Below are 27,416 nucleotides of genomic sequence, written 5' to 3'. Positions count from 1 at the left end.
CAATGATATCCAAGCAGATCTGTGGCTTAGCATCACAACTGATCAGGGCAGGAACAGTGGCACCAGCCTGGAGTCTAGGGACAACCAGCTGTCTCTTAGGAACTGCTTTTTTTCTGAAACACTCTGGATTTGCAGTACTGGCTGTGCCAGGCTCTGGTCAGGAGGGCTCTGAACCAGCAGCTGGATAAGTGGGGCAACTATCACAAAAAGGGACCAGAGAGACAAGAGCCATGTTGTGCATTTCACAGAGGATATTCACAAACCAGTGAGACCGTTGTCCTTTAAAAAACCAGCAGCTTTTAGCAGTGTAGCACCCCAATATCCTGCCCCAAGGAAACCCCCAGGCTGACCCACAAGGAAGAGGATTCACATCCAAGAGTGTTAGCAGCTTACAGAAATCCCAACATGAGGCACACACTGGTGAGCAGGGCTGGTGCAGTAGCACACAAATTTGGGGAGCAGCAAGAGCTGATTCCCTCTCCCTGCTGCAAGGCTGGCAGCTCTGACTCTCCAAAACAAGGCCTTGGAGGGGTAAAGGTGAACAGAGACCTGGCCTGTGCATCTGGGCAGCTTCATGGCATCTCTGGGATGGTCACATCTTTGTCCCAGTCCTCTCAGTGTTACTGGCCCCAGGTCACAGCAGGATAGAGCTTATGTTTGAAATGGCTCCTTCAGGGTCCATCTTGTAGAGCATGAAGTGGCCCTGCACCTGGGCAGCACTGATCTGTTTGGAGACGGCCAGTGCCTGCTCTGCAAACCGCTCGGCTGCAGCCACGGGCTGCTCAGGATAGAAGCGCTGGAACATGCAGGAAAGCTGCCAGTGGGAGCAATGGCCCACATACTGCTTGAGATCCACACGGCCAGGACGCACCAGGGCTGGGTCCAGCCTGTCAAGAGACAGAGGGGGGCCTGGAAAACCTGATCAAAGCATCTCTGCAGGGTGGGTCCTGCAGGAACCCCCCGTCCACACTAGCACAACCCGTGTCCTGTCTGCAAAGTGCTGTGAACTGTGAGATGGTAAAGGGAAGGAGCAGGTTCATCCCTAGGGAGACTGAGGGGAGAAATCAACCCAAAAAAAAAGAGAGAGCAAGGGAAGGGCTGGCTCTGGAGAAGGACAAACAAGTCCTGTGAAACAGTTCTGCCCATCTCTGTCCCATAAGCAACCTCTGAACAACCCCCTAGGACAGCTCGCTCTGGAGTGAGCCAAGCCTGCGATAGCGCAGTGGCTGAGCAGGCTGAGCAGGTGCTGCGAGCCCAGGCTGCATCCCACCAACCCAGTGGGCTGCACATGGGGCCAGCGTTTCACTCACAGCATGGCCACAACCCCAAAACCTGCAGCTCCCATGGGCAGGAAGCTGGTACCACTCCTGAATGGAATAACCATATTCTGAACAGCAAGGAAGCATCTGAGGCTCCAGCAATCCTGGTTAGCAATCAAGGGATTTGCATCCGAAAGGATGATTTGGGAAACCCAAAGCCCCATTCTTCCTGCTGGAGGATTCAAAGAGCCCCACATAAAGCCCAATAAAAGGGAGCAAGGTTTTCCTGTGCCACCCACCCTATTCCTTCCCAGGGGGCAGCTCTGACCTGTCCACATAGTTGGTGGTCATGAAGACAATCCTGGCCTCTGTGGATGCCACGCCGTCCAGCGCGTTGAGGAGGCCGCTGAAGGTCAAGCGCCCCATGCCTTGGTACGCAGCAGGGTCTGGGAACAGCGGAGTCTGAGATCACAGCCATCGGCCACTGACCCTGCGCAGGCTTGCAGGCCACCTTCCTATCACCTAATGCCAAGCTCCCCACTCCCTCCCTGCTCCAAGGCTGACCCTCTGCCTGGCTGGTAGCACATTCACCTCCCCTGCCCACATGCACCCATGGAAATCCAAACAGAGAACAAGAAGGAAAGCCACCTTCTCCCTCATACTGAAAATAGCTAGGCAGAAGAAGGATCTTTGCCCGAGGATAAAGGACCCAAATTTCTTGTATAGCCTAGGCTATGAAGGCTATATCTCTAAGGCCCTGAGGCCATAGAAATGCCCACTCCTGGTTTCTGCTGGTGTAGCAGAGCAGCCCAGAGTCCAAACCTTTCCCCAGTACAGCTGGCAAACCTCCCTCCAGCTGCTGGCCCAGAAATGGGGGCAGTGCTCACTCTCAGCAGCCAGGTCCCGGCTGATGAAGGCAGCGTCCACGTCCTCCAGCAGGATAATGCTCTGCTGTGGTGCCATGCTCAGGAGGTGATTGAGCCGGTCGTCAGAGAGGCTGTGGTCACTAAGGCTCAGCAGGCAGATACTGTACTCCAGCTCCCCGGCCAGGGCTGTGCTGGGAAGGACACAAACCACAGGGGTGAATCACAGTGGGAAAGCACAGAGCCAGCAGCAGGGGAGAGGGCAGAAGTGTCCTTTCCCAGCAGGGATCAGATCTGAGGGGGGTACGGGAACACCTGCTCAGCTTGCTGTGCAGCACTGTGCAAAGCAAGGGCACAAAGGGCTCGTAACCCTGACCTGTCACAGTGCCAGCAAAACACCAGGCACCACACATGAGGCACAGCCCACTCCTCTTTCCGAACCCAAGCTCATTCACACCTTCTTATCTGAGGCTGCTGTGCCCCAGAGCAGGCAGCTGGTGGGAAAACTGCCGTTCACCAGCTGGCAACACTCACATGAAGCTGCTTTTCCCACAGCCAGGAGGACCGTACAGCAGGTAACCTCTTCGGTAGGGGATTCCTAGGAAGACAGTGTTCTTTTAGGATAACCAGCTGGATTGCTCTGAGCTCCCTTCCCTCAGAGCCACAAGGCTTTGCTAATTGAGCACACATAATCACGCATAGAGGATACACCAAGGGAAGGCAAGCAGCAGGGAAAAATCTCTCCACAGCTGACTCCAGAGAGAACCACAGGCATTCTGCCCCACCCCACATGGTACAGAGGACACCACACCAGAGCCTTGCCTCTGTCACTGTACCACTTGGAATTGCTGATGAACTCCTTCACGTCCTGAACCAGCCTCTCCGACACGCCCTTCTCCAGCACCACGGAGCTGAGGGGCCGGCGGCGGCGGGGGAAGCCGAACTGCCGCCACTCTGCTCCCACGGCCGTGTACATGAGTGTCTTCCCCTCCTGCTTCTGCAGTGCCAGCTCCCGGGCTGAGGAGAGAGGCAGAAGGGACAGCTGCCAGGGAAGGAGATCTCCCATGAAGCCCTGGGCATCTCCAGGGAGTAGGCTGTTCCCAGCAGGACCCCATGCAGTTCCCCTACAGACCTTCCTGGAGGATGTTGAAGAAGATCTCCCGGTCGGTGCCCAGCGCAGTGAAGGTGACAGACTCCCAGGGGGTCCCTGTGTTCAGGTCAATCACCTGTGTCTCCCGGCTGCGCTCAATGCGAATCCACTTCCTGCGATACCTGGGGTGGGAAGACAGGGTTGGGGTGCAGTGATCCAGCACCACCCAGCTGTGACCAGCCTGGCTCATCAATCAAGAACATTTATCTCAGGTAAGGAAATCACTTCACACTGCTGAGTACAGGCTCCTCTTGCTACTTCCTGCCCTAACCCAGACCCAGGGAGGAGGCAGGATCCTCTCCAGTGCCTCTACAGGCCCCCCAAGCTGCCAAAGTGAGGCTCAATCCCCACACAGGTTTCCCCTGCACCCCCTTACCAGATGAAATGATTCCCGATGCTGGGGACAAAGTCAAACTTGGTGCTGACACGCCCACTCTCATGCTGCAGGTATGATGTCTCCACACTGAGGTGCTGTGTGTGCTTGGCATGGTGGGACACCCAGTTCAGCAGCCACTGGTAGCTCTTGTCCTTGCTGGGCACCTCCAAGGTGATCATGTAGTGGCGCCTGAAAGCCACCAGCCCAAACTGCGCCCCTTTACGAGCCACTGCCAGGACCGTGCCCACCCCGACAAGGCCAAACCCAGCTCCGAAATATGGGTTGTCCTTCAGGGCTAGGACAAAGTCAGAAAAGGGCATCGTGGGAGGTTAAGCAGCTCCTTTCCACAGCATCGTTTCTGTGCTCCACAAACCAACCTGCGTGGAAAGACTGAGTGGCAGGAAAGAACACAACGGATTGCCTGCATTTCCCTGGCCTTTGTTGTGGCCAGTTCTTAAGGTGAAAGGCTGCCTAGCACATCTGGATCTCCCACATCTGTGCTTATTACCAGGGGTTCAGAATGCTGCTGGCTGCAGGAGCTCCCTCCCTCTCTGCAGGCCACTGGGCCAGCCAGGCAGGAGGGGGCCAGGAGCTGGAGGCTCTCCAGCAAGCACGGGAGCATGTGTTGCTCCTTCAGCCAAGACAAGAAGCTCAGAGTTTTACAGGGTTTTATTCTTTAAACAACCAGAGATCGTGAGCACTGCAATTATTTAAGGTTTATTGTTCGAAAAAGCTGAAGCGCATCTCCAGGCCGAGCCGAGAGCCGGGTGGGAACGGCCACACGACTGCGGTGGAAGCAGCACCTCCATGTCTGGATAACACCCGCATGCTCAGGGGGCCTGAAGCTTCTCCAGCTCCCTCAGCAGGTCTGTCAGGTACAGGGGACGAGGGGGAGCCTCCCTCGGCAGACGCACAGACCCGCTCCGCTCCCTCACGCAGCATTCCAGCTCCCCCAGCACAAGGCGTGACCTTCCTCTTTCCCAGGCGTCCCGTGGGCAGGGTCCCCCAGCCCCGCGGCAGGAGCCCCACCGTCCCCTGCAGGAGACCCGGACCCTCACCGACCGTCCTCCGCAGCAGCAGCGGCCCAGCCCGGCCGCTCCACACGGGAACCCCCCGCCACCCGCGGCCACGGTCCCGTCGCCGCCGCTCACCTGCGTTCCTTCTGCCCGCTGCCGCTTCCGCCCGCGCCGCTTCCGCCCGCACCATAGAGCAGGACCGGAGTGCCGGGCAGAGCGGCCGCGCGAGCGGCACAAAGGGCGGCGCTTCCGCCGCCCGGTGCCACAACTGAGATGTGCCGGGGCTGGGGGCCCTGGGGCGGCGAGGACAGCCCGGGGTGAGGGACCGGGGACAGCCCGGGGTGAAGGGATGGGGGGACCGGGGACAGCCCGGGGTGAAGGGATGGGGGGAGACCGGCTGAGGACAACCCGGGGTGAGCGACTCGGGGCTGGTGGGGCCCGGCCGGGCGGGACTCGCAGGGGACACCTGCTCGTTGGAGACCGGACACAGCTCTCGGGGGTGGTCTCGGGCTCGGGGCTGGGCCCAGCTGGACTCAGGGAGCGAGCCCTGGGTGTTAGGCTCAGGGAGAGGCCCCTAGGCATCTTTGGGGAGGGTACACCTGTCCTTGCACTCCTGTCTGCCGGGGATTGCCCGATTTGTGACCCACTGGAGGCACAGCAAAAAGGAGCCGGCGTTGAGATCCCCAGTTCATGCCCTGCCTGGGGACTGGCACTGCAGGCTGGCCCCCAAAATCCCATCAGGCCTCTGGGTTGTCTCTGTTTTAAAGCTCTTTCTTCTGTTTCAGAGTGAGAGGCTGTCCTGGCCAGCACCAAGGCAGTGCCCGGGGGCACTGAGTGCAGCAGTGACTGTCTTTGAGGGTACCAGCAGGGAGATGGAGGCCCTGTGCTCGGAGCTGCTCCTGCCCACACCAGGAGAGGCAAGAGCTGTGGGAAGCCCTGGTGCGGCCAGCACCGGTCTGGCTGGGACACCCCCGCTGACTGCCAGCCAGGACTTGCTGCTGGCAGAGGCATCAATGCCTGGGGAAGGGGCTCACGCTGAAGGAAGCAATGTAGAAATATTCATCGAGACAGTGGCTGGCAATGTAACGCTGAGCAATGAGGCCAGTACCACAGGTATGGGGTGCAAGGAGGGCAGCATGGGCCCAGTGACACTCAGCAGAGGGAGAGAGGTCTGGCCAGGGCCCCTGTCCCTTCCAGCCAGCACCTTAGGGACACCAGGTGCCCTCGTGTCTCTGACCTCATGTGCATCACCAGTCTGGTGCCACCATTGAGTGCAGACCTGGCACAAGGTTGGGATTTGGATGGGGAGAGTGGCTGTCAGTAGGGACCAGGTGGAGATCTCCTGGGAATGGGGCCAAGCCAGCCTCACATCTCTGCGTGCCTCAAAGGTGCAAAAGGACAGACCTGGTCATTGTGGTCACCAGGGTGGTGGTGTTCCCTTTCTTATGGGACATATCCTGGGATATCCTGGGCAGGGGGTGGGCTGTGGTTCCCAAAATATAATTTGTGGCAACGGGGGTTTATTCTCCTTGTCCAGAGCTGGAACTGAACCACTAGTCCCACACTCTGGGCCTGGTGAAAGCCCTTTCTAATGCTCGCCCCTTGCTCTCTGCAGAGGTTCTGGTCAAAGTGGTGGAGCTGTACTTCTGCGAGAGGTGTGGCCAGAGCTTCCCAGAGGCCTCCCTGCTGTCCCAGCACCAGTGCCTGCTGCTGGCCCCTCCTGGGCACCTGGAACTCCCTGGGGCACTGCTGACTTCTGTCAGCGAGGACCAGAGCGAGCCAGGGGGCTCAGAGCTGCCTGGAGCTGGCACACAGGAAGGCTCTGCTCCTGAGCGCCTGCTGTGCCCCATCTGCCGGGAGGCGTTCACGCAGCCTGCCCAGCTCAAGGAGCACTTCAAGACCCACCGTGCCCCACCAGGAGCCCTGCCCTGCCCAGAGAGAGGCTGCCACTTCACCACGGAGGACCGCAAGCAACTGCGCAGTCACCTGCGCCACCTGCACGGGGCCTCGCCTGTGTCGTGCACCTGCCGGGCCTGCCCGATGCTCTTCCCCAGCCGCCCAGCCATGGAGCAGCACCACCGGACACACTTCCCCTTCCACTGTGGCCACTGCGACTTTGTCACAGCCAGTGCCAAGCTCTTCTGGCAGCACAAGAAGGGCCACACCACAGAGCCCCCTTCCAAGATGCCCGAAACAGGTGGCCCCTGCAGTTCAGAGCCCCACAGCCTTGAGCAGTGCTGCATCCTACCATCAGGTATGGCTGGGTGTGGCGCTGGGGGCTGTGGCTGTTGCAGAGGCTGACTGTGTCCGTGCATCCCAGTTAAAACTGGGAGGAGTTGGGGGGCAAGGTTGGAGGGCTGGGAACCCTGCATTCCTTCCTCCCTGCACAGCACAGTTTGTGCCCTCATCTCAGCCAGGAGGTTTTCCTGTATGGGGGTGGTGGGGACAGAGTGGTCCCTCTTTCCTTCAGCGTGATGATCTCTGTCTTTCCCCACTGAAGCAGCAGCAGAAGAGCAGGAGGAGGCAGGAAATTGCCACCCTGGCTGGGAAGCCAGCACAGCAGAAGCCAGGCCAGCAAACCCTGCAGGTACCGAGGACAACTCCTTGAAGGGGCAGAAGGCATCAGCTGGAGAAGAGGATTCAGACAGCGGTGGGGATGAATCGCAGGAGGAGGATGGCGAGAGCCCCTGTGAAGCCGAGGCCAAAGAGGATGGGAAGGCAGCTCCTGAGAAAGGCAGAATGCCACAGGCACACCACTTCAAAGGTGGAATGCAGGGCCCTACCAGGAGCTGCTCAGGCTTTGTGTTATGAACAAGCAGCACAGCTTTGGGGCTGGTGTGGAAGTATGGGCCAGGCTCATGGGGCCTGGGGGTCCTGTGCCATCCAGTAACCCCACATCTCTTGCATGTACCAGTGCACTGTTCCCCTGACCTCTACCCAAGCAAATCTGTCCCTTCTTTTTCCTGTTCACACCCACTGTCAGGTTTAGGCAAAGGTCTGCCTGCATTTGGGGGTCAGGGGCACATGGGCAGGCCTGATATAGGCTGTGCTTTGCCAGCGTTGAGCTGAAAAGAGCTCACCAGGAAGTGTGCTGGTGACTTGAGGTGGTGACAGTCCCTCTGAGTAGGTGGCTGCTGTGCAACCACACGTGTATAAGCCTTCACCCCGGTACAGCTGGATCAGGGACAGAACATTTGTCTGTGCTCTCCATCTTTTTCCTACTGATTGCTCTCCCTCCTCTGCTCCTCCAGGGGATGTTGCAGAGGGCTCCGAGTACCTCTACAAAACCCACATGTGCCCTGAATGTAAGCGGTGCTTCAAGAAGCGGACGCACCTGGTGGAGCACCTCCACCTGCACTTCCCTGACCCCAGCCTGCAGTGCCCCAACTGCCACAAGTACTTCACCAGCAAGAGCAAACTGAAGATCCACATGATGCGGGAGACAGGCGAGAAGGCCCATCGCTGCCCGCTCTGCCACTACAGCTCGGTGGAGAAGAACGCCCTCAACCGCCACATGGCCAGTATGCACGAGGACATCTCCAACTTCTACTCTGATGTTTACTCCTGCCCTGTCTGCGAAGAGAAGTTTCGGCTCAGCCAGGCCCTCAAAGAGCACTTGAAGACTCACAAAGCCGAACCCAAGAGGCTGAGCTGCTTCCAGGGAGGCTGCGACTACTGTGTGGAGGACCGGAAGGAATTTGTCCGTCACCTCAAGGATGCTCATGGCATCAAGGCAGTGGAGTGCAAATACCACGCCTGCTCACTGCTCTTTGGCACAGCTGAGGCCATGGAGGCTCACCGGAAAACCCACTACGCCTTCCACTGCCAGCAATGCGACTTCATCTGCTCCAACAAGCACGTTTTCCGCAAGCATAAGAAGCAGGGGCACCCAGGCAGTGAGCAGCTCCAGTGCAGCTTCTGCCCCTACGCCACTTTCAACCCCGTGGAGTTTCATGACCATGTGGGCAAGATGCACGCCAACGAGAAGATCCACAAGTGCACCGAGTGTGCCTTCGCCACCGCGCACAAGCGGGTGCTCATCCGGCACATGCTGTTGCACACTGGTGGGTGTCCGCTGCAGGAGTCCCAAGAGCCAAGCTGAGATGGGGGTGGTGTCCTGTCCTGGGTCTGGGTAGGCAGGGAGGGCTGGGTCAGGGCTCCTGGGTCCCACCACTGGCTCTACCACCCTAGTGTCACTTGACTGAAGTTGTGGCATGTTCCCACCCCTCCTGTCACCCCCAGCTCCTGCTGAGCTTGTTTCCCTGCCATGCTGCTTTATTTGGCTGTCATGCTGAAAGTATTCATGTGTTGCATATAGGAGAGAAACCTCACAAGTGTGAGCTCTGCGACTTCACCTGCCGGGATGTGAGCTACCTGTCCAAGCACATGCTGACCCACTCCAACGACAAGAACTTCATGTGCACCGAATGTGGGTACATCACCAAGTGGAAGCACTACCTGAACGTCCACATGCGCAAGCACACCGGAGATCTCCGGTAAGACCCCCTGCTCTACTGCCCTGTCAGCTTAGTCAGGGCTCCCCAAATCCTGCTCCTGTTACCATAAATCGGCAAATAAGAGACCCCGAAGACTCGATTTGTGAGCATTAGGAGGCAAGAATTCCTTTATTACCAGCGCTGGACGCACAGGAGGATAGCTCCTCTTAAGTGTGTGTGTGCCCTGCTCTTGTTTAGCATAGCTAATATTTACTTACAGTTTTACATATTCATCAAGTGTCTTACATATTCACTACTTTTCTCAGAAAGTTCATGCATATGTTAATCAGCTCTAAGTTCTTCAGAAGTCCTCATTGGGTTACTAGGGGGTCTTCTGCTGGTCTCTGGTGGTTATTTGAAGCATGAACTTCACTTGAACTTGTCCATTGACCATGCACATTTATAGCTTGTAATAGAGCACCTTTGTTCAGCATCTGTTATCAAAAATTAGATACTTATGTTACAACTACTCTAGCTGAAAGCATCCAGAAACTTGCTTATTTTGCAGCTACCCTGAGAGAAGCTTAGTTTGTAAAGGCCCATGGAAAATTACAGAACAACGGAGAATACTGCTCTCACTCCAGGGGTCTGCTTCTCCAGGCTGCATTTTGTGCCAGACTCTCTCATGCCTGGTATAGCCTGCTCTGTCTGGAACATAAGAAATCTGGCCTTTGAGCTTGCAGGTTGTTGCCAGCATGGTGCTGTGGAAGCAAAGCTATTTTTGGTGTCTCCATGCCACCGAGGAGGTGTATTACCTCAGAGGTGCAGCTCTGCCCTTGGGTTCATGGGCTCTGCTGATGTTTGTGAGCCAAGGCCCACTTGAGCATGTTCAAGAATGCCAAATTGTCAACTCCTTTGGGTCTAGCTTGCCTCCAGGGATGCTGGAGTGCTGTTGGTACATTTGTGGGGGTGACACGTTCACTGTATGGAATACCTCGGGGAATATAACCCCGCAGGCTGGGGGTATAAAGCACCGCAGTGCCAAGGGCTGCAGCAGGGAGGAATTGCCTGTGGTAAGAGCTGCCTGGATGCCAAAGGTCAGATCTGGCAAACCCAGCAGTACTCCTTCCCCGTTATTCTGGGATGGGGAGGGAGAGCTCAGCATGCCTGATGGAGCTCAGCCTGTCCCGGCTCCTCATGCTGCCTGACCAATTCTACTTGTCCCCACAGGTACCAGTGCAACCAGTGCTCATACCGCTGTCACCGTGCTGACCAGCTGAGCAGCCACAAGCTGCGGCACCAGGGCAAAAGTCTGATCTGCGAGGTGTGCGGCTTCGCCTGCAAGCGCAAGTATGAGCTGCAGAAGCATATGCAGGCAAAGCACTCACAGAACTACCAGGTGCCCATCTTCCAGTGCCAGTACTGCACCTACCAGACCAAGTACAAGCAGGCGCTGCTGAACCATGAGAACTGCAAGCACACCAAGCAGAAGGAGTTTCGCTGTGCCCTCTGTTCGTACTGCACCTTCAGCAACACCAGCCTCTTCTTCCACAAGCGTAAGATTCATGGCTACGTTCCTGGTGACAAGGACTGGCTGGAAAACTATGCCAGCAAGGAGTTGGAGATCAGTTCGTCTGAGGCACTCTTCAGCTACGAGCTTGGCACAGCCCTGAATGTGGATGCCAGTTCCCCCCTTGCTGGCAAGGAGCAGTGGGCAAGGGCGAAGCCATCGCAGCTGGAGTCCCAGGGAGAAGAGGGCTGCCAGCAAGTGTTTGTGGTACCTCTCCTTGGGCAGGATCCTGCTCCACGAGAGAGCAGTGGTGAGGCAGAGAGAGGTGTGAGCGAGGGGGAGCAGAGCTGTCCGACTGCTGGCAATGCCCTGGAAGATGACTGCATGCAAGGAGACACTGCCACAGGCTCAGCTGAGCTCAGTGTTTCTCAGGATGTGGCAGAGAGCTGCACCTTGCACTTGGAAGCACTGAATGTCTCATCTGACCACCTCCTAGTGCACTTGACTGGAGATGCCTGTGTGACACAGCCAGAGAGCATGGAAATGATGTCCTGCAAGGAGCCTTCCACAGCCTTTGAGATGCTGGGTTCCCAGGATGACCTTGTCTTGGAGAACAGTGGCAACACACTTGAAGAAACCCCAGACTTTGAAGAAGAGGAAGTAGATGTACAGGAAGATGATGTGGTGAGACTGAAGCACAGTGTAGTGGCAGGAGACAGCCAGGGAAAAGACACTCTAAGGCAGGCAGTGGACCACCTTGAGAGGTCATGCTCGGACCACCCCAAGGTGGTGGCAGACACTGAGGTGAGAGGGACCGGCCAAGCCAAGCTGCCAGAGGCCTGGCTCAGTGTGCTGAAGACACCTGAGCAAGGCCACCCACCTGTCCCAGAGGAGGTGGTCACCTCAAATGGCAATGCCAGGGGTGGCTCAGAGTCCGTGCTGAAGGCTCTCCGGAAGCAGGACAAGGAGCAGGCAGAGACGCTGGTGCTGGAGGGCAGGGTGCAGATGCTGATGGTGCAGTCGGAGAGCCAGGTCTTTAAGTGTGAGAAGTGCTCTTACATTACGCGGAAGGAGAAGTCCATGTCTCTGCACTCCAAAGCCAGCTGCCAGAGACGCCGGGCCCCGCTCGTGTGTCACGAGTGCGGCGCCAGCTTTAAGCAGCAACGGGGGCTCAACACTCACCTCCTCAAGAAGTGCCCAGTTCTCCTGAAGAACAACAAGATCCTCAAACCAGCCAGCCAGGAGTCACCTGGATTGTGCCAATCTGCTGACCAGCCTGGTGATAATGGTACAGAAACAGGGGAGAGTGAGAAGGGACGCTCAGAGGAGTTCGGGCATGCTGAGAGCCCTTGGGAAGCTGAACTGCTGCCTGATAAAAAACAGGCAGAAGGCAGTCCTTTGGCTGGAGAACAGGCATCAGGCTGTCTTGCCCCTGAGAAATCCCTGCCGGGTGACAGCATAAAGGTAGCAGAAGAGCCTCCCCAGCAAGGGGATGGACCTGAGCCAGGTGGAGCTGCTGATCCCTCCCAGCCTGGGAAACCCTTAGAGAAATACCGGCTGGAGGGAGGGAAGTTGCACTGCAACGCCTGCTCCTTCGTGTGCTCCCGTGTCTCCACCATCACCTCCCACGTGGAGGATGGCTGCCGGAACCTGGAGCAGTTCTGGTGCTCCCTGTGTCCTGAGGCCTTCCGCTCCCAGCGGGCCCTCAAAAGCCACTGTGCTGAGAAGCACATCATGCATCCCAAGGAGGACAGATCCCAAAGCACCGAGCTCCCTGAGGGGGACCTAGCCAGTGTTGAAACAGGCCAGCCCAGTAAGCTCCCACTGGATGCAGCCCCTTCAAAAGCCACCCTGCCCAAGAGGAGGCGTTTCTCCTGTCCCAACTGCCCTTTCACCTGCCACCAGGAACGGGCCATGAAGACGCACAAGAAGAGGGGCTGCGTGACCCTGGGTGAGTTCCGCTGTGCCTCCTGCCCCTTTACTTCCAAGGTGGCTAAAGCCCTGCAGCTGCACCGCAGGCTGCACCGCAAGCACTACAGCAAGCGACCGCAGCTGCAGTGCCGCCAGTGCGAGTTCACCTGCAAGCAGGCCCGCTGCCTGCGGCAGCACGTCCGCATCAAGCACGAGGGGGTGAAGCCGCACAAGTGCCGCTACTGCGAGTTCAGCACCACGCGGCGCTACCGCCTCGAGGCCCACCAGTCCCTGCACACCGGCGTGGGGCGCATCGCCTGCGGCATCTGCAGCCAGACCTTCGGCACCAACTCCAAGCTGCGCATCCACCGCCTGCGGGTGCACGAGAAGACACCCACCCACTTCTGCCCGCTCTGCGACTACAGCAGCTACCTGCAGAATGACATCACCCGCCACGTCAACAGCTGCCACCATGGCGAGCTCAACTTCGCCTGCTCCCGCTGTGAGGCTCGCTTCAGCTCCGAGACGGCCCTCAAGCAGCATGTCCTGCGGCGGCACGAGGAGAAGGTGTCCTATGGCTGTCCACGCTGTGGCTTCATGTGTCACAGCGAGGCCACGCTCAAGTGCCACGTGCAGAAGCAGCACCCGCACCTCGAGTGCAGCACCTGCAAGGAGACTTTTGCCACCCGGGAGGCACTGGAGGAGCACAAGACGCAGCATTTCAGCCACCGCTGTGAGCTGTGCAGCTTTGCAGCCAAGGAGCGGCAGCAGCTGGTGCGGCATTATATGGAGAGCCATGAGCCAGCCTCCCCCCAGGACAAACCCCTGCACTGCCCCTTCTGCGACTTCACCTGCCGCCACCAGCTTGTCTTTGACCAGCACATGAAGGGCCACGGGGGCACCCGCTTGTACAAGTGCTCGGACTGCGAATACACCACCAAGAACAGGCAGAAGATCACGTGGCACATCCGCATCCACACGGGTGAGAAGCCCTACAAGTGCCACCTCTGTAAATATGCCTGCGCCGACCCCTCACGTCTCAAGGTGAGAGCTCTGCTTCGGAATGTATCCTACTGTATCTACGTGACTAGAGGGGCATCCAGACATGGGGATTTGGGGAAGAAGTTCCCAAGGGGAGGTTTTATCCTCTGTCCTCTTCAGTGGCTCACACAATAGTAAGAAGCGAGTGGATAAAACTTGTATAAAAATATGTTTCTTCCCTGCTGTTGCGGTTTAAAGAGAAGGGGGATTTGTAACAAAGCAAGAAGGCAGGCAGCTGTCCAAGTTCACTCCTTTTCCTGATGACATCTCTGTCTTTCTCTGGGTGCATCCTTGCACCACTTGAAGCCAAGTTAGGCTGCTTGCTGGCTTTAGCATGCTCTGTGATGCCAGTTAGACATGGTCCAGTAAAACCTCAGCTTCCTTGCAAGCAGATCATGATCTTGCTATATATGATTAGCATCCTAATGCGTGGTAAAGGGCCTTCCCTAGAACAGGAAGGCCAGGCATGGGGCGATGGAGGGAAAATAGTCTGATTTTGCTAAAATAAATACTGACTTTTTTAATGATCAGGCTGAGCTGGAGCCCCCTGGGGCCACCTGGGTGAGGCTGTGCTCAACTCAGGGCTAGCTCGAGTTGGGTTTTAACCCAGACTTTGTCTTAAATAACAAACTGGGGAGCAAAGCCTGTGCCATCCACAGGCTGGGACAGAGCAGCTCAGCAGTATGGGCTTCTCATCCCAATCCTGCTATGGATCGCCCTTGCCCATAGCCTGACAGGCAAGCCCACAGCCCTCCTTGCCCCATGCAGTTGGAGATGCCAGAGCTGTCTTTGAGCCCTTCACTGGCATCCCAGAGCCCTACACATTCCCAGGGCAGCGGATATGGTCTCATCCTGACCCCACCCTCCTGCCCTGTGCCCAGTATCACATGCGGATCCACAAGGAAGAGCGGAAATATCTCTGCCCCGACTGTGGCTACAAGTGCAAGTGGGTGAACCAGCTCAAGTACCACATGACGAAGCACACGGGTGAGTGCTGCTAATGGGGACAGGCCGTGGAGCACCAGGGAGGGTGTTGGGGCTGCAGGAACCCCAGTTCCCTGCTTCTTTTGCTACCAGTGGCCCAGCTGGAGGCAGGGGAGGACCCCCAACATTTGGAGGTCAGCACATTCTCCTGTGCCAGTGGGCTGGGGACAGTGCCCTCAGGTGGGAGGGAAGTTGGAGTGGTGCAGACCCCAGTCACTATTTGGTGCCTTGGAAAGGGGAAGTCTTGGTGTGCCTGCTGACACAGTGGGGTGTAGAGCAAAGTCCCTGGGAACTGATGCTGTATTGCGGGGAGAGTGAGACCTGTGGAATGGAGAGCACTGTGCCCCCATTCCGGTGCCATCCCTTTCCCTGTCACCACAGGCCTGAAGCCATACCGCTGTGATGAGTGCGAGTACTGCACCAACCGTGCGGATGCCCTGCGGGTTCACAAGGAGACACGGCACCAGGAGGCCCGTTCCTTCATCTGTGAGCAGTGTGGCAAGGCCTTCAAGACCCGCTTCCTCCTCAAGACCCACCTGAAGAAGCACAGTGAGGAGAAGCCCTATGTTTGCAATGCCTGCGGGCGAGCTTTCCGCTGGGCGGCCGGCCTGCGCCACCACTACCTGACCCACACCAACGAGCACCCCTTCTTCTGCCGCTACTGCCCCTACAAGGCCAAGCAGAAGTTCCAGGTCATCAAACACATCCAGCGGCATCACCCTGAGCATGGGGCTGTTGACCCAAGCCAGGGGGTGGGAAAGGACCCCAGCACACACACTGTCCACCTTCATGCTGTGCAGAGGGAAACACAGGCCAAGGGGCTGCCCAGGACGGAGCAGGAAGGAGGATGCCCTGTGGAGAAGGATGGCACATTGCTGTGAGGCTGAGTCCTGACTGCTTTAAGGCGCTGGTGGCACAGGCCTTCTGCAGAGATGTATGTGTGTGTATAGGCATATATGTATATGGGTTGTAAAATATGTGACTGTATAAAAGGAATCACTCAGCTCCTTTTAATATTGTTTCTTGGGGCTGTTTGGAACCCTGTATGAACAGTGGGCCAGGTGCCCACAGAGGAAGAGCACAAGCACAAGCCCAGCTCCCTGTCTCTCCCCAGCACCACTGCACCCAGACCTGAGCTTGTCTGTCACTGAACAATTTATTAGGTTGCTTACCGAGAAAGGATGGGACAAGGGTTAATCTGGGGTTGTAGGGGCCAGAGGCTGTAATGGGGCTCTACAAGATCAGGGGCAGTGAGGACCAACTCCTCTCACAGCTCTGCCCAGCCTCGGGGTTTGCTTGGCTCCAGCCTTGCTCTCCTGCCTGGTGGGGGACCAGCCCCTGCAGCAAAGCCAGGCCATGCACCATCTCTCCTCCTCCCCATGGCCAAGCTGTGACCTTAGGCCAGGGCAGGGTGCCTGGGGGGATTCAGGGAGCTGCACCAACATAGACCTCATGCTTAGGCATGGGGGACAGCATCCTGAACCTGGAAAGGGCAGGTCAGTGCTTTTTCCCAGTCCTCAGAGGCTACTGCAAAGGGGGTCACAGCAGCAACAACACAGGGATGACACGAAACAGCTCAACAAGAGGGCAAGGTGGTTGGCTCTGCGGCCCCAGCCACTCAGGGCCGCCTGTATGGCTTCCATCTGGGTGCTGCTCACCCCGTGAGCTCAGTCCTGTTCGGGGTCAGGTGGCTCGGTGATGCGGATATGGACAAAGAGAGAAGAGGGTGGGATGCTCGTGCCGTCCTTGGAGAGGAGATGGATGTGGCGGTATCCTGCAGGGGGTACAGCAAGGCTGTGGCTGACTGCAACCACATCTCCATCTATAGCACCCAGCTGAGCCCCAGACACACTTACGGGGCTGTGCTGGGCCCCCAAAACCACTGGGCAGCAGCCACTCACCGGGTTTGATGTTGGCAAAGGCTAGGGTGAACTGGCCCACAAAATCATTCCTGGAAGTCTTGTCATAATCCTCCACCACAAAGCGGACCAGGGCCAGCTCAGGCACATGGAGCTGGAACTGTAGTGTCTCATCCCAGCGGGGGTTAAACCCTGGGAAGGGAGAGTGGGTGCTGGGAGGGTGAGGGAGGGCAGGGGAGGTGCCTGGGCACAGCAGGGTCCCTGGTACCACTGTGGGGCTCACCATTGTTCTCAATGTACTTTGTCTCCTGGTGTGCCTGGTCCGCAGGGACCCCATGGATCTCCACGCGCACAAGTGGGTCGATGATGGCTCCATCCTTGCTGTTGGCCACTTTGGGGAGCTGCTGCCCGCTGATCACCTGCAGGTAGGGGCATGGACCCCATGAGCTGGGGAGCAGTCAAACCGATCTATTGTGAGGCTACTCGGCTCCAGCACACTGCCCAACAGTCCCCATCTGGCTGGGACTGACAAGAGCCCCAGGACACTGTCACAGCTTCCCTGGGATCTCTCCTCAGCCCTGTACCTGGATCGTCAGGGTGATGGGGCCAGGGCCTTCCCGGCTGCTGGGGTCACTGGGGTTGAAGAGAGTCTCCTCATCCCTCATGAAGGGTGGTTTGAGCACGTAGCCACAGCAGCCGTTCTGGCTGAAGAGGCCATCGCACAGGTCCATCTCCGTGCCGGCTGTCTGGAAGTTCAGGGCCACTGCAGGGAGGTGGTGGGGAAGAGGGTTCAGAGCAGCTTGGAGACACCATGCCCTGCTTAGAGCTGAGAACCAGCCTGTCCCCGTAGCCAGAGAGATGCGAGGCTGCACAGGGGGATAAGGCACCAATGCCTGGATACCCCCAGACTCCCCAGAGCAGAGCAAAAGCTGGCAGCCAGACCTGGCTCCAGCTGGGGTTGTAGCTGGCACTAACACAGGTGTCGATGGTGGCATTTGGCACAGGACTTGCAGTATCTCCCCAGCCCACAGCCCTGATGCCCCCCAGCCATACCGATCTGGCACCCAGCGTTCCACATCTCCTGGGGGCTGTAGTTGGAGGAATCAGTCCGCATCCCACTGGGGTAGATGCGTGTCAGCTGCCAGGCATTGTGGCGGACAAACTCATTTCCTAGGGATAGGAAATTCCTAGAGCATGAGGGTTACTCATGAGGTCATTTCCTGGCCTGCAGAGCCACTTACCACATGTGCTGCCCGTCCATCTGTCCATCCATTCATCACCCATTCATCTACTCATCCATTCATACTTTCATTCATCCTTTTATCCATCTAACCACCCATCCCCTTATCTATCTATCCATCCATCCATCCATCCACCCACCTACCCACCCACCAATTTTCATCCCTCTCCCCTCTCAGGAATCCAGGTGTCCTGCTTTGTTTTCTAAGCCAATAACCCCCCACCATCACTTACCCGAGCCAAACCCCACAGTACAGCCCAACTGGACCCCCTTTACCCCACACCACACCCCTGATGTCTGGAGGTTTTAGCTCTACACCCGAGGAAGCCACCTGCCCCCTCCACCCTACCCCAGTCCCCCAGTTCCACTGCCCCCTTCGTCTCACCTGCATCCCGGATGAGCTTCCTGGCCTTGGCCTCAGAGAGGGAGGAGATCTCAGAGGGCCGGGAATGACTGCGGGCCTCTTGGAAGCCCCGGAAGGACACATTCTTGCAGTAGATGACGCAGTCAGACAATGCTTGTGCCAGGGTCTCCTTGTCCTTCTGCAAGGCAGAGCCGTGTTGGGTGATGGGAGCATCATCCACCAGCACTCACCCAGGCCATGGGCTGTAGAGCCAGGACATTCAAGAGCAGCCAGGGGTGTGCTGGGATGTGGCAGTATCCCCACCCATGAGCAGCCTTCCTGCTAGGAACGGAGCAATGAGGGGACCCCCAACATGGTGCCACCACAGCAAAGAGGTGGCTGGCATAGCCAGAGGCAGAAAACGCTGTTCCCCCTGCCTGTTGATCTGTCTCTGCCGTCTCTGTCTCTCCTCCAGGCACTAGAATTCCACTACAGCCCTAAGCTATGTCCATGGGCTCAGCACTCCCAGCCTGGGTCACCCACCTTTGCCCTCCGCCTCTCTTCCTCTGCCTCTGCCCCATTGTCGTCGTCAGACACATCAGGCACCTCATCCCCTGGCCCGTCCAGCGTGTCCTCCAGCCGCCCGATCTTCTTTCCCTTCAGCAGGATCTTGTGCTTCAGCTCCTGTGGGGTTGGGAATAGAGAGGCACTTTAGTGTGCCCAGCTCCTCCATGGGGCTTGTTTTCCCCTGGGATCCTGCACTACTGAGGGCCAGCACCACTAGCTCCCTTCAGCACCCAGGAGGGGATGGCGTAGGAGGGTTCTGCCCTTCTGTCTGACTCTGCAGGGCATGGGGAGACAACTTTGGGGACAGCTTTGGCACCTCTGTGAACACAGGGTCATCACATGCTCCAGTAGAACAGAATGATGCTGGAACAGAGGTGGCCTGTTCTCTGAACAGCAGAACCACCTCCTCGCTCCAGTCCCAGACAGGACAGCAATGCCCAGCACAGCTGTGCTCTGTCCCTACCTCTGGGGATGGCAGATGGCTGGGGACATGCCCGTCGATGGTGGTGGTGAGGAGCTGTTCCCCCAGGATGTCCTTGAGCTGCTGTGCCAGGACCTCCTGCTGCTCCATGCTGCAGTGGTTCTCCAGGGACAGGATCACCGGGTAGTCCGAGGCCTGGGGAGCAACGTGCACAGCTGGAGATCATCCTTGGTGGGGTTGGGGAGCTCTCACAAGCTCCATTTGTCACCAGTGCCAGAATGGAGCTCCTTGAGTCTTCTTGTTTCCCGCCTCAAGATCCTCTTACCCCTCCAATCCCCCATTACCCTACATATCCCATTTCAATTCCGCATCCCCGAGGCCCCATCTCACCCCTGCACCCCCAAGAGACCATCTGCATGAGCCCTCATCCCCTGGCACAGCACAGCACAGGCTGTAGGTCAGACACCCCAGTGCTGTCCCCTGGAAAGTGACACAGCCACCCTCCTCTCCCGCAGAGTGAACAGTCCTGCTGCATCACCAGCTGTGTGAACCACAGCACTCATCCCCCTCCAGGGACCTATCACTACCCCGTGGGACAATTGCAGCCACATCCCCGGTCACACCAAGGGCCACCCACAACCTCCAGCACCTGGGGAAGAGTGCCTTACCTTGAAAGCGTACTTCCCCAGGGTGCTCACTACCTCCCGGAAGGGGATCTTGGAGGTGAAGGTGTGGCCGTGGTACACCATGGGCTCCCCATTCGGCCCGTCCCAGCAATCCACTTCCAGGCACCGGCAGCCCCGTTTCAGAGCCCTGGGGGTGGGTTGTCACCTCTGGGACCCCGCACATGGCCAGGGCACCAGTTCCCTGCCCTCCCCTCTGCTCGTGAGTGTCACCACTATAGGGACCAGGGGACACCCATCCAGGGTGTGGATGCTGCTGCATGCAGGGCAGGTAGAACTGGGCTCAGTATTCCCCTTGCTGAGCACTACGTGGCATGGCCAGAGGAGAGCTGGACCACAGAGGAGCAAAGGAGCTTCTGGGTTTGCCCCATGTTGCTGCCCAGGGCACAGCACTGGGACAGGAGGGTGCTGGAAGGCAGCTGGAAGGGAGCAGCCCCTTTACCTGATGTAGCCCTCGATGCTGCTCTGACCCCGCAGCTGATCCTCTATCAGGTAGGTGTTGTGGGAGGAGGAGATGAAGTAGTGGCAGAGTGGCTGGTTCATGTCCTGCCACAGCGCCCGGTGCTGGGGGTTGAAGATGGAGCCCTCCGGAGAGCAGAGGTACATGAGGAACCCATCAGCACTCAACACATGGCGAGCCCGGGCTGCAGGTGGAAGGGGAGGCTCAGTGACAGCCGGGGACATGGAAGAGACAGGGCAGGGCAAACAGGGCTGCTGGTGGCTCCTGGAATCTCCAACCTGGTCAGCACAGCTGCTGCCAGAGGCTGGGTCACAGGAAGAGATGATCCAGGGCAGTAACCTTGGAAAGGCAGGACCCCAAAGCTGGAGTTTGCACACTATGGCTGGTCAACCTTCTACACCAAAATGGTCCAGGAATGAACCAAATAAAGTGGAATTGCACCCAGATCACACCATCGTAAGTCTTCCCCCTGTGTCCTCCCTGCAGCAGAATGGGGCTGGGAGTGCTCCTGCCATAGGACTGAGTCTCAGACCTCTCCCTGCCCGTGTGCAGAGCACAGCGAATGTCAGAGCCAGCTCTCACCTGTCTCTGATGGTTCATACTTGTCAATGAGCTCCATGGCCATCTCCTCTGTGCCCTCATCCTCCAGCTGCTCCTGCCGCAGGAAATCCACCAGCTCCAGCAGCGTCAGCTTCTTTCCATCCTCAGAGAATTCTTGAAAGAGGCTCAGCACCTCCTCACGCTGCGTGAGAGCCTTGTAGAAGAGCACAAACTCCTCCCCTTCCAGTGTCCCAGACTCTGATTTATCGGCATCCTGCAAGGAAGCTCCCTCAGCACCCGAATGGGGCAAAATGGGGTGTCTTGGCCACCCAAGGTGCTGGGGGGGATTCTCCCAAACAGAGGGCAGAGAGACTCTACACCAGTGGCAGTGGCAGACACCGATCAATGGATGGATGGGGAGATGGAGGGCTGGTTGGGTGGACTGATAGGTGGATGGATCCATGGATGAGTCCATAGATGGGTCTATGGACAAACAGGCGGAAGGAGGGAGGGAGGGATAAAAAGTCAGACAGCTGGTTTGCTGGGTAGACAAATAAGCAACTGGATGGACAAATGAATGGTAGGAAGAGCTGCCTTGGCTGGTTGGTTTAACAGAAAAATGAACAAGTGCATGTTTGTGTGGGTAAACAGGTAGTTGGGTGAACAAATGGATGGATGGATGGATGGACAAAATAAAGTGACCATAGCCTTTTGCAAGGAGGTGTTGTGCAGCTTGTTCCAGCCCCTGCAGCCCCTCCAGGCTCTTGGGTGCAGTGCTTACCTGGAAAAGCCGCAGGGCATGATCCTCATTCATGTCCACATTCATCATCTTGAGGAGACGCTGTACCTCCTTGAAGTTCATGCGTCCATCCTTATTCTTGTCAGCTTTCTGAAACCAGTCACGAATCCACGTGAGAGAAATCAGGGCAAATGTTAAGGGAAAGGACCTTGGCTATGAGAGATGGAGCTGGGGAGCATCAGAGGACCTCTTTTCCTTTTTCTATGTCCTGCACTGATGCAGACGGTGAGACTCAGAACAGCTACACACATGCTGGGACAAGGCTGAATATGCAGGGCCTGGGGAATGATCTGCAGCAGGGGAATGACTGGTTAGGGGGAGGCAGAGTGATGCTTGCAGGAAGGATATTGGTCTATCTTCTCCCTTTGGTCCATGGTGGTGGCTACCTCAATGAGCTGACGCAGGCCCTGGACCCAGCACTGCGCCTCCTCGGCCGAGCCAGCAATGAGGTCCAGGTTGCCACGACGGCCATAGAAGACAATGGTGAAGCAGCGCTCAGGGGGGAACTCCTCGGCCAGGCTCTGCAGCACCTCTGACTGGTGCCCTTCCCGCACCGTCTCCACATCGCTGATGGAGACTGGGGCAGAGGGAGGGGACGCCTGTCTGTGGGGGACAAGGACCACAGGGCAAGGGGCCCTGCCCACAGACACCTATTCTTCCAGCCATCCCTCCTTCCACTCATCCATCCACTCATCCACCCACTGAGCTACTCATCCATCCATTAACCATCGAGCTATCCAGTCAATAACTGCCATTAGCCCCTCTGTCTGTCTACTCCTGCACTGGCATTCCAGAGGTTCCACTTCAACCAGCTGCAATTTCTACTCATCCCTTTTGACCCATGAATCCTGCTGGAGGCGGGATGTTTCAAGGAGAGGTGTGGGTGAGAAGAGACCACATATGCATGCATAGCCTTTCTTGAACACCCCAGCACTCTTAGCAAGGATGGTTTCAAGAATCTCCATACCTTCACATTCCTGTAAACCCTACTAATGGCCCTGTGGCCAACACACAGAAGCCAGTACTCACAGGCAGACTCCGTTTTGCCTGTCCTCTTCGACTGGTACCAGATGGTCATGCAGTCATCCTGCAGCTTGAAGAAACGCTGCTTCTTCCAGCTCTTGGACTTGACTTTGCGCATCAGGGTCCCTTGCTGCATCTGCTCTAGTGTGTCTGTGAGCTGGATGCCTGGGGGCAGCATGGGCTGCATCACTAAAAGTGGGGCTATCCAGGCACTGTGCCCTGATATTTTGCTTCATCTTGCCTCTGGACCCCCATGTGGTCCCTTGATCTGTGAGGGAGGAGGGGTGGACCCCAGATAAACTCCCTTCACCACAAGATGGGCAGAAGGTAGTTCCCCATTAATCCTTCCCATCCACCCTTGGCATTGCCAAGCCCAAATCCCAGTGGCCATGGTGAGATAGGTATGCTCCTGAGCGTACCAAGGTAAACTCAACCCACAGGTCAGATTTGCCCTGGCATAAGTACGGATGGCCCAATGCCCTGCCCCGCCCCTCGCCTCCACTGCAGCACTCACGGGCGTTGCACAGCAGCGATGCCATGGCTCTGCGTTCTCCACGCTGACAGCTGCTGAGGAGGGAAGAGAGAAGGTGGCTGGGAGGAGCAGGGACAGTCTCCCCCACTGTGCCCAACTCCTGCCGAGGGGGGTCCAGCCGTACCCATGTGTGTGCAAGGTGTGTGTGCCCCTGCCCGTGTGTGAGCGCACCTGCGCCTGTCTCCTGCTGGATCATTGCTTTCCTTAAGTGTCGAGTTCACCCCGCCGTACTCATGAAATATTAATCTCTGTTACTGGCAAGCCAGAGCTCAAAAGGTGTTGGTGGAAAACAGAAAAACTTGTGAGAGCAGACGCTCCACAGCCCAGCAAGTACCAGAGCCCTACTGCTCCCAGGGAAGAAGTGGCCCCTAGAGCCAGGAAAAACTGCTCTGGGGGTGCCCAAGAACAGCCCCCACCACCTAGGACATGACCCCAACCAGCAGATTTGAAAGTAAGGGAGAGGCACAGCCGTGATAGCAAGGAAGGGGGCACAGAGGAATGACCCTCAGCTCCTGCAGCCTCTTGTCCCCAGGAAATACCAGCACCCTGGGCTGTGACTGCACCCACAGCTGTACGGGAAGCGCACTGCGGTGAGTGGGACTATAAATACCATGGAACAATATGGCTTTGATTAGGCAGTTGATACTTTAATTAGACTGACAAACTGCTGGATGTGCCTGTCACCCAGGTGCTGGAGTTGGGCCCTCGAGGAGTGGATGCTGCAGCTAGTGGGCTGTGATTTGGATGCAGGAGGTCCCTGGGGACAAGGGCTCTGTGCCAGGATGCAGGGGTGGCAGCCGTCGCCCAGGCCCCTGACTCAGCACAGGCACCAGTGGTGTGGGGCTAGGAATAGCTGGTGCCGTCAGCCTGCAGGCAGCTGCCAAGCCCAGCTGCCAGACCCTTGTGGGCTCCGGGGCCAGACGGCAGCCATCCCCTGCTCAGTGTCAGGACAGCAGAGCAGATCCCCAGCACAGGGACCTACGCCCCACTCCTGGGGGACACACTAGCTGTGGGGCTGACAGTGGCTGTTTGGTTGTCACCAGGGCACAAGAGGACTGTCTGTCTACACTCTTGGGGACCTCAGACATTGCTGGAGACATGAAGCAGCTGGGGTGCCATCCCAACAGTGCCCAGTGGTGGGGCTGTGTGTGCCCACCACTGGCCCTTCTTGCAGGGCTCAGACTGCAAGGACTTGCTGCAGTGCCCACGTTCCCCCCATCCGATGTGCTGGGGGGCACTGACCCACTGACCCAGGACTTGGAGTGCCTGCACCCACAAATGGGGGGATGGTATCATGCTCCTCTTGTGCCCTGCAGAGTAGGTGTCCTGATGCTGTCTAGCACAGCTAGAGCCCCACACCCAGCCCTCTCCTGGAACGCTCTCAGCCTCTGCACCCCGTGGCCTGCAGGGAGTCAGGGGGAACAACCTCGGTCACCCATCTGCCTGCACCCTCCTGTCTCCTGGCAGCACCCAGTCGAGCACAGCCACCTTTGCAGGGCCTCAGCTCCAGGTGCCCACCTGCCCTGCAGTCCCTGTGCTGCAGCAGGAGAGGGAGAGGGGGATGTTTTGGGGAAGCTGGGGTGGAGGGAGAGACACTGAGGCTGGAGAAGCAGAGAGAGATGCTGGACTGGAACAGAGATGGGCTCAGTGCCACCAACAGGTCTATCTTCTTTGCACATGCATGTGTACAAGGTGGCAGCATGCAAGGGAGCAGCTTGCAGCCTTCAGGCCCATAACCATGAAGAGAGTTTGGAGATAAACTGCTCTTATCCTCTTATCCCTTCCAGGCTCCAGGCACAGTCTAAGCATGCCCAGTCCCAACCAGGGAGCAGGGCCTTCCCCACACATGCAGCAAAGAAGTGATGAACCCTTCCAGCATAAGGAACGTGGATGCACAGACACAACTGTTCTACTCTTTCCCGTTGTGTGAGAGATGCCCCAAGCCTGGCATAGCCTGGCCCCATGCAGGCCCCCTTGCCCCAGTCTGAGTTACACTATCGAGCCAAGCGGGACAGGAGCCAGGGTACGGAGAAACCCAATCCGAGAGTTTCCTGCAGGGCGGCTGCCTGCTGCCAGAAACAGCCCCAGCTACCCCAGCACACGCTGTGCCACCGCAGCTTTTCTCCTGCTGGTGACAGGCCGTAGCAGAGCTGGAGGCACAGTGGGTCTGAGCGCCCTCCGGCCACCCCAGTGCGGAGTCCCCTGGCAGAATTAAATTGTCCCCCTGGCCACCACAGGGGTGGCCTTGCCAGAGCAGGGAGAAATGCTCCCTCGCTCCAAGCACCCCACACACCTTGCTGCCTCAGTGTGCCCACAGACTGCCCGTGTTCTGAGGCTTTGCTCAGCCCACCCGCTCCGGGACACGCCGCAGCACAGGTGCTCGGAGCCTGACCCACGCAGAGGAACCAGCCGGCAGCTGACGGGTCAGAGGGGCTGGGAGGCGAGAGGAGGGACGGATAAGGGGCTTCGGGGTGGGGCAGCAAACTCCAGGGGATTCAGGGCTCAGGGAGACAAATCACACTTTAAGGCAAAGGAGATAAAACCGCCGGCACTTCTGCCGCCCCGCGCTACCCCGACCGTGCAGCCGTTTCTGGGGCAGAGCAGCCCGAGCCTGGGGGTCCCAGAGCCTGGGGGTCGCAGCCCCGTACCCATCGCCCCCTCCCTCCGCAGGACGCCCGGCTCCCGCGCGGAGGACCGGGCGCCCAGCCCCGTACCCGCTCTCCGGTGCTGCTCCGCTCCGCGGGTGCTTCACCGCCGGCGGCCGCACGGGGCCGGGGCTGCCCGGGCTGCCCGCCCCTTGGTAGCGCCTGGGCGGCGAGTCTGCTCCCGGCCCCCCGCCCCCGCGGGACGCCCCCGGCCCCCGCACGCCCCGCAGCCGTCGCCTCTCAAGGTCGCTTCGGATTAAGGTCACGCCGCTTCTGAGGAGGACGGGGGGGCGGGTACAGAGGCAGTGGTGTGGCCGGCAGGGGTGGGAGCACCCTGCAGTGCCCGCCGTTTGGGGTCGACCCCCCATTCCCATCCTCCGACACAGGCTATCCGTCCCCAGGCCCGCTTGCACCCAGCACAGCCCGATCTCCCCCTCCACAGCGCGTCCTCACTGTGTTCCTGTCCTTTCCAGGACACGATGGTCCACGGGCGCTACCGGAACCCTCCTGCTGGGAGGGATGTAGGACTGAAAAAGCAAGGCGTAGTTTGAGCATCCTGGGGTAAAAATCCCCATGAGGATAACAAGCAGGGGCAGCCTTGGGGCGGGGCAGGTCAAGCTGGGGGCAAGGGGTGCAGAGCAGAGACTAAACTTTCGGGAAGGCAATGCTGTAACAGACCTGGACCCTGGGTGAGTAGCAGCACTTGCAAACACGCTGCAGGAAGGCAGCGAGTGCTCTCTCCCTGGCAGGCTCACTGCCCTCCTGCAGAACAAAACAGAATCCCCCCCCCCCCCCCAAAACCCTCCACATTACCTGCTCCAGGAGAGATGGGGTGCTACAGGGATGTAGTCAACTCCCACTGGGAAAGGCCACTCTTCCCAATCACACCCCCAAGCTGGCACAACCCCCGCCTTCCTCCCACCTGCAATAAATCCCCACTCACCACTTGCCCTCCCTGAGAGACCAGACCAGGAGGAATCCGTGCTGGCTGGGGTTTTATTATTTATTAATCTGAACTTAAAAAAACAAACAAACAAAAACCAATCAACCAAACAGAAGCATTTTAACACTCTGTCAAGGTCAGGGTGAAAAGGAGGGAAAAGAAGGCAATGGTTATAAAACAGGAACCCGAGGGCAAGGAAGAGGCCGTGCTCTGCCCTTGTTATGCAAGGCTGTGAGAGGAGAAGGGAAATGATGGGATTTAAGACACTGTTGGCACGACACTGCAGATGATCAGCAAAATGGGCTACTCGAGGAGGGGGGAGAAATTAAGTAGCTGCCCAGGCTTGCCTGCAGCCAAGAGCAGGCAGAGCAGGCTCTGCTGCAGCGGAGCCCAGGAGCTCCACGGCTGCTTCTGAGAGCCCTCTGCAGCTGCATTAACCCCTCGGCACAGGGAAGGCAGGTAAGCGGCTGCTGGTCCAGTTTAATTGCGGTGGGGCCAAGGCAGATGCCAAGGTGGGTTTGAAAGCTGAAATGGATGCACCCGACTGGCAGAGAGGAGCAGAAGGGGAGGGAAGGGAGGAGGGGCAGGACTGAGGGGCACCTGGCAGGCAGCAGCGGTGCAGGATGTGGCATACCTGGAGCCTGCGGGCAGCAGGGGATCATCAGTCGGTGGCCTGCCCACCACCTCAAGGCAGGTGTTGTCATGCTGAGCTCCATTTGCCGAGCCAGCCAGCAGTCCTCCCAGGACTAGATGAGATGGCAGCACACATCAGCCCCCAGCCGCTGGTCAGCTGCAGAAGTGCACTATTTACAGCA

At 58.0% G+C, this 27,416-nt stretch overlaps 3 protein-coding genes across 13 annotated transcripts; 1 reads left to right on the top strand and 2 right to left on the bottom strand.

The window, feature by feature from the left end:
- Positions 1–211: 211 nt before the first annotated feature.
- On the bottom strand, positions 212–4,861 carry LOC127471222 (mitochondrial chaperone BCS1). The gene is made up of 8 exons (XM_051787952.1): positions 4,800–4,861; positions 3,649–4,025; positions 3,255–3,394; positions 2,945–3,139; positions 2,657–2,720; positions 2,147–2,316; positions 1,588–1,705; positions 212–887 (listed from the first exon to the last, which is right to left on the bottom strand). Exons 2-8 carry the CDS (start codon positions 3,966–3,968, stop codon positions 635–637), a joined length of 1,260 nt encoding a protein of 419 aa, XP_051643912.1. The 5' UTR covers positions 3,969–4,025; positions 4,800–4,861; the 3' UTR covers positions 212–634.
- Positions 4,862–4,864: 3 nt separating this feature from the next.
- ZNF142 (zinc finger protein 142) lies at positions 4,865–15,549 on the top strand. 5 transcript variants are annotated; one of them, XM_051787933.1, is made up of 9 exons: positions 4,865–4,981; positions 5,450–5,777; positions 6,280–6,918; positions 7,165–7,428; positions 7,916–8,728; positions 8,983–9,160; positions 10,331–13,586; positions 14,376–14,549; positions 14,928–15,076. In XM_051787933.1, the coding sequence occupies exons 2-8, from the start codon at positions 5,537–5,539 to the stop codon at positions 14,514–14,516; spliced, it is 5,532 nt and encodes a 1,843-aa protein (XP_051643893.1). In that variant the 5' UTR covers positions 4,865–4,981; positions 5,450–5,536; the 3' UTR covers positions 14,517–14,549; positions 14,928–15,076. The 5 variants fall into 5 exon arrangements, with proteins under 5 accessions (XP_051643893.1, XP_051643892.1, XP_051643891.1 ...); XM_051787932.1 differs by having other exon boundaries at positions 4,866–4,981; positions 7,168–7,251; positions 10,331–13,565; positions 14,444–14,549; positions 14,928–15,549; XM_051787931.1 differs by having other exon boundaries at positions 4,866–4,981; positions 7,165–7,251; positions 10,331–13,565; positions 14,444–14,549; positions 14,928–15,549.
- Positions 15,550–15,683: 134 nt separating this feature from the next.
- On the bottom strand, positions 15,684–27,263 carry PLCD4 (phospholipase C delta 4). 7 transcript variants are annotated; one of them, XM_051787944.1, is made up of 17 exons: positions 27,236–27,263; positions 26,602–26,674; positions 22,996–23,048; positions 22,488–22,646; positions 21,807–22,035; positions 21,441–21,570; positions 20,702–20,933; positions 20,102–20,303; positions 19,645–19,789; positions 19,019–19,171; positions 18,532–18,672; positions 18,031–18,187; positions 17,459–17,575; positions 16,990–17,168; positions 16,689–16,824; positions 16,448–16,597; positions 15,684–16,320 (listed from the first exon to the last, which is right to left on the bottom strand). In XM_051787944.1, the coding sequence occupies exons 3-17, from the start codon at positions 23,018–23,020 to the stop codon at positions 16,214–16,216; spliced, it is 2,262 nt and encodes a 753-aa protein (XP_051643904.1). In that variant the 5' UTR covers positions 23,021–23,048; positions 26,602–26,674; positions 27,236–27,263; the 3' UTR covers positions 15,684–16,213. The 7 variants fall into 7 exon arrangements, with proteins under 7 accessions (XP_051643904.1, XP_051643905.1, XP_051643900.1 ...); XM_051787945.1 differs by having other exon boundaries at positions 26,602–26,669; positions 27,236–27,253; XM_051787940.1 differs by lacking the exons at positions 26,602–26,674; positions 27,236–27,263 and adding an exon at positions 25,728–26,454.
- Positions 27,264–27,416: the final 153 nt, after the last annotated feature.

This window comes from Manacus candei, unplaced genomic scaffold (genome assembly GCF_025592945.1).
Source record: "Manacus candei isolate 608988 ecotype Guabito, Panama unplaced genomic scaffold, ASM2559294v1 h1tg000023l, whole genome shotgun sequence".
Lineage (NCBI taxonomy): Eukaryota > Metazoa > Chordata > Aves > Passeriformes > Pipridae > Manacus > Manacus candei.
This window is presented reverse-complemented; position numbering and strand designations above follow the sequence as displayed.

Coding starts and splice junctions, on each gene's coding strand:
- LOC127471222 (XM_051787952.1), bottom strand. CDS start 3,968: ATGCCCTTTTCTGACTTTGTCCTAGCCCTGAAGGACAACCCATATTTC. Junction 2,721..2,944: donor CAAGTGGTACAGTGACAGAG/GCAAGGCTCTGG, acceptor CTGTCTTCCTAG/GAATCCCCTACCGAAGAGGT. Junction 1,706..2,146: donor CCGGGACCTGGCTGCTGAGA/GTGAGCACTGCC, acceptor CGCTGTTCCCAG/ACCCTGCTGCGTACCAAGGC.
- ZNF142 (XM_051787929.1), top strand. CDS start 5,537: ATGGAGGCCCTGTGCTCGGAGCTGCTCCTGCCCACACCAGGAGAGGCA. Junction 5,778..6,279: donor CAATGAGGCCAGTACCACAG/GTATGGGGTGCA, acceptor TGCTCTCTGCAG/AGGTTCTGGTCAAAGTGGTG. Junction 13,566..14,443: donor CCGACCCCTCACGTCTCAAG/GTGAGAGCTCTG, acceptor CCCTGTGCCCAG/TATCACATGCGGATCCACAA.
- PLCD4 (XM_051787940.1), bottom strand. CDS start 26,032: ATGGGAATGGGGGGTCGACCCCAAACGGCGGGCACTGCAGGGTGCTCC. Junction 18,188..18,531: donor AAGAGAGGCGGAGGGCAAAG/GTGGGTGACCCA, acceptor TCTGCCTTGCAG/AAGGACAAGGAGACCCTGGC. Junction 16,825..16,989: donor CCATCACCCTGACGATCCAG/GTACAGGGCTGA, acceptor CCCTACCTGCAG/GTGATCAGCGGGCAGCAGCT.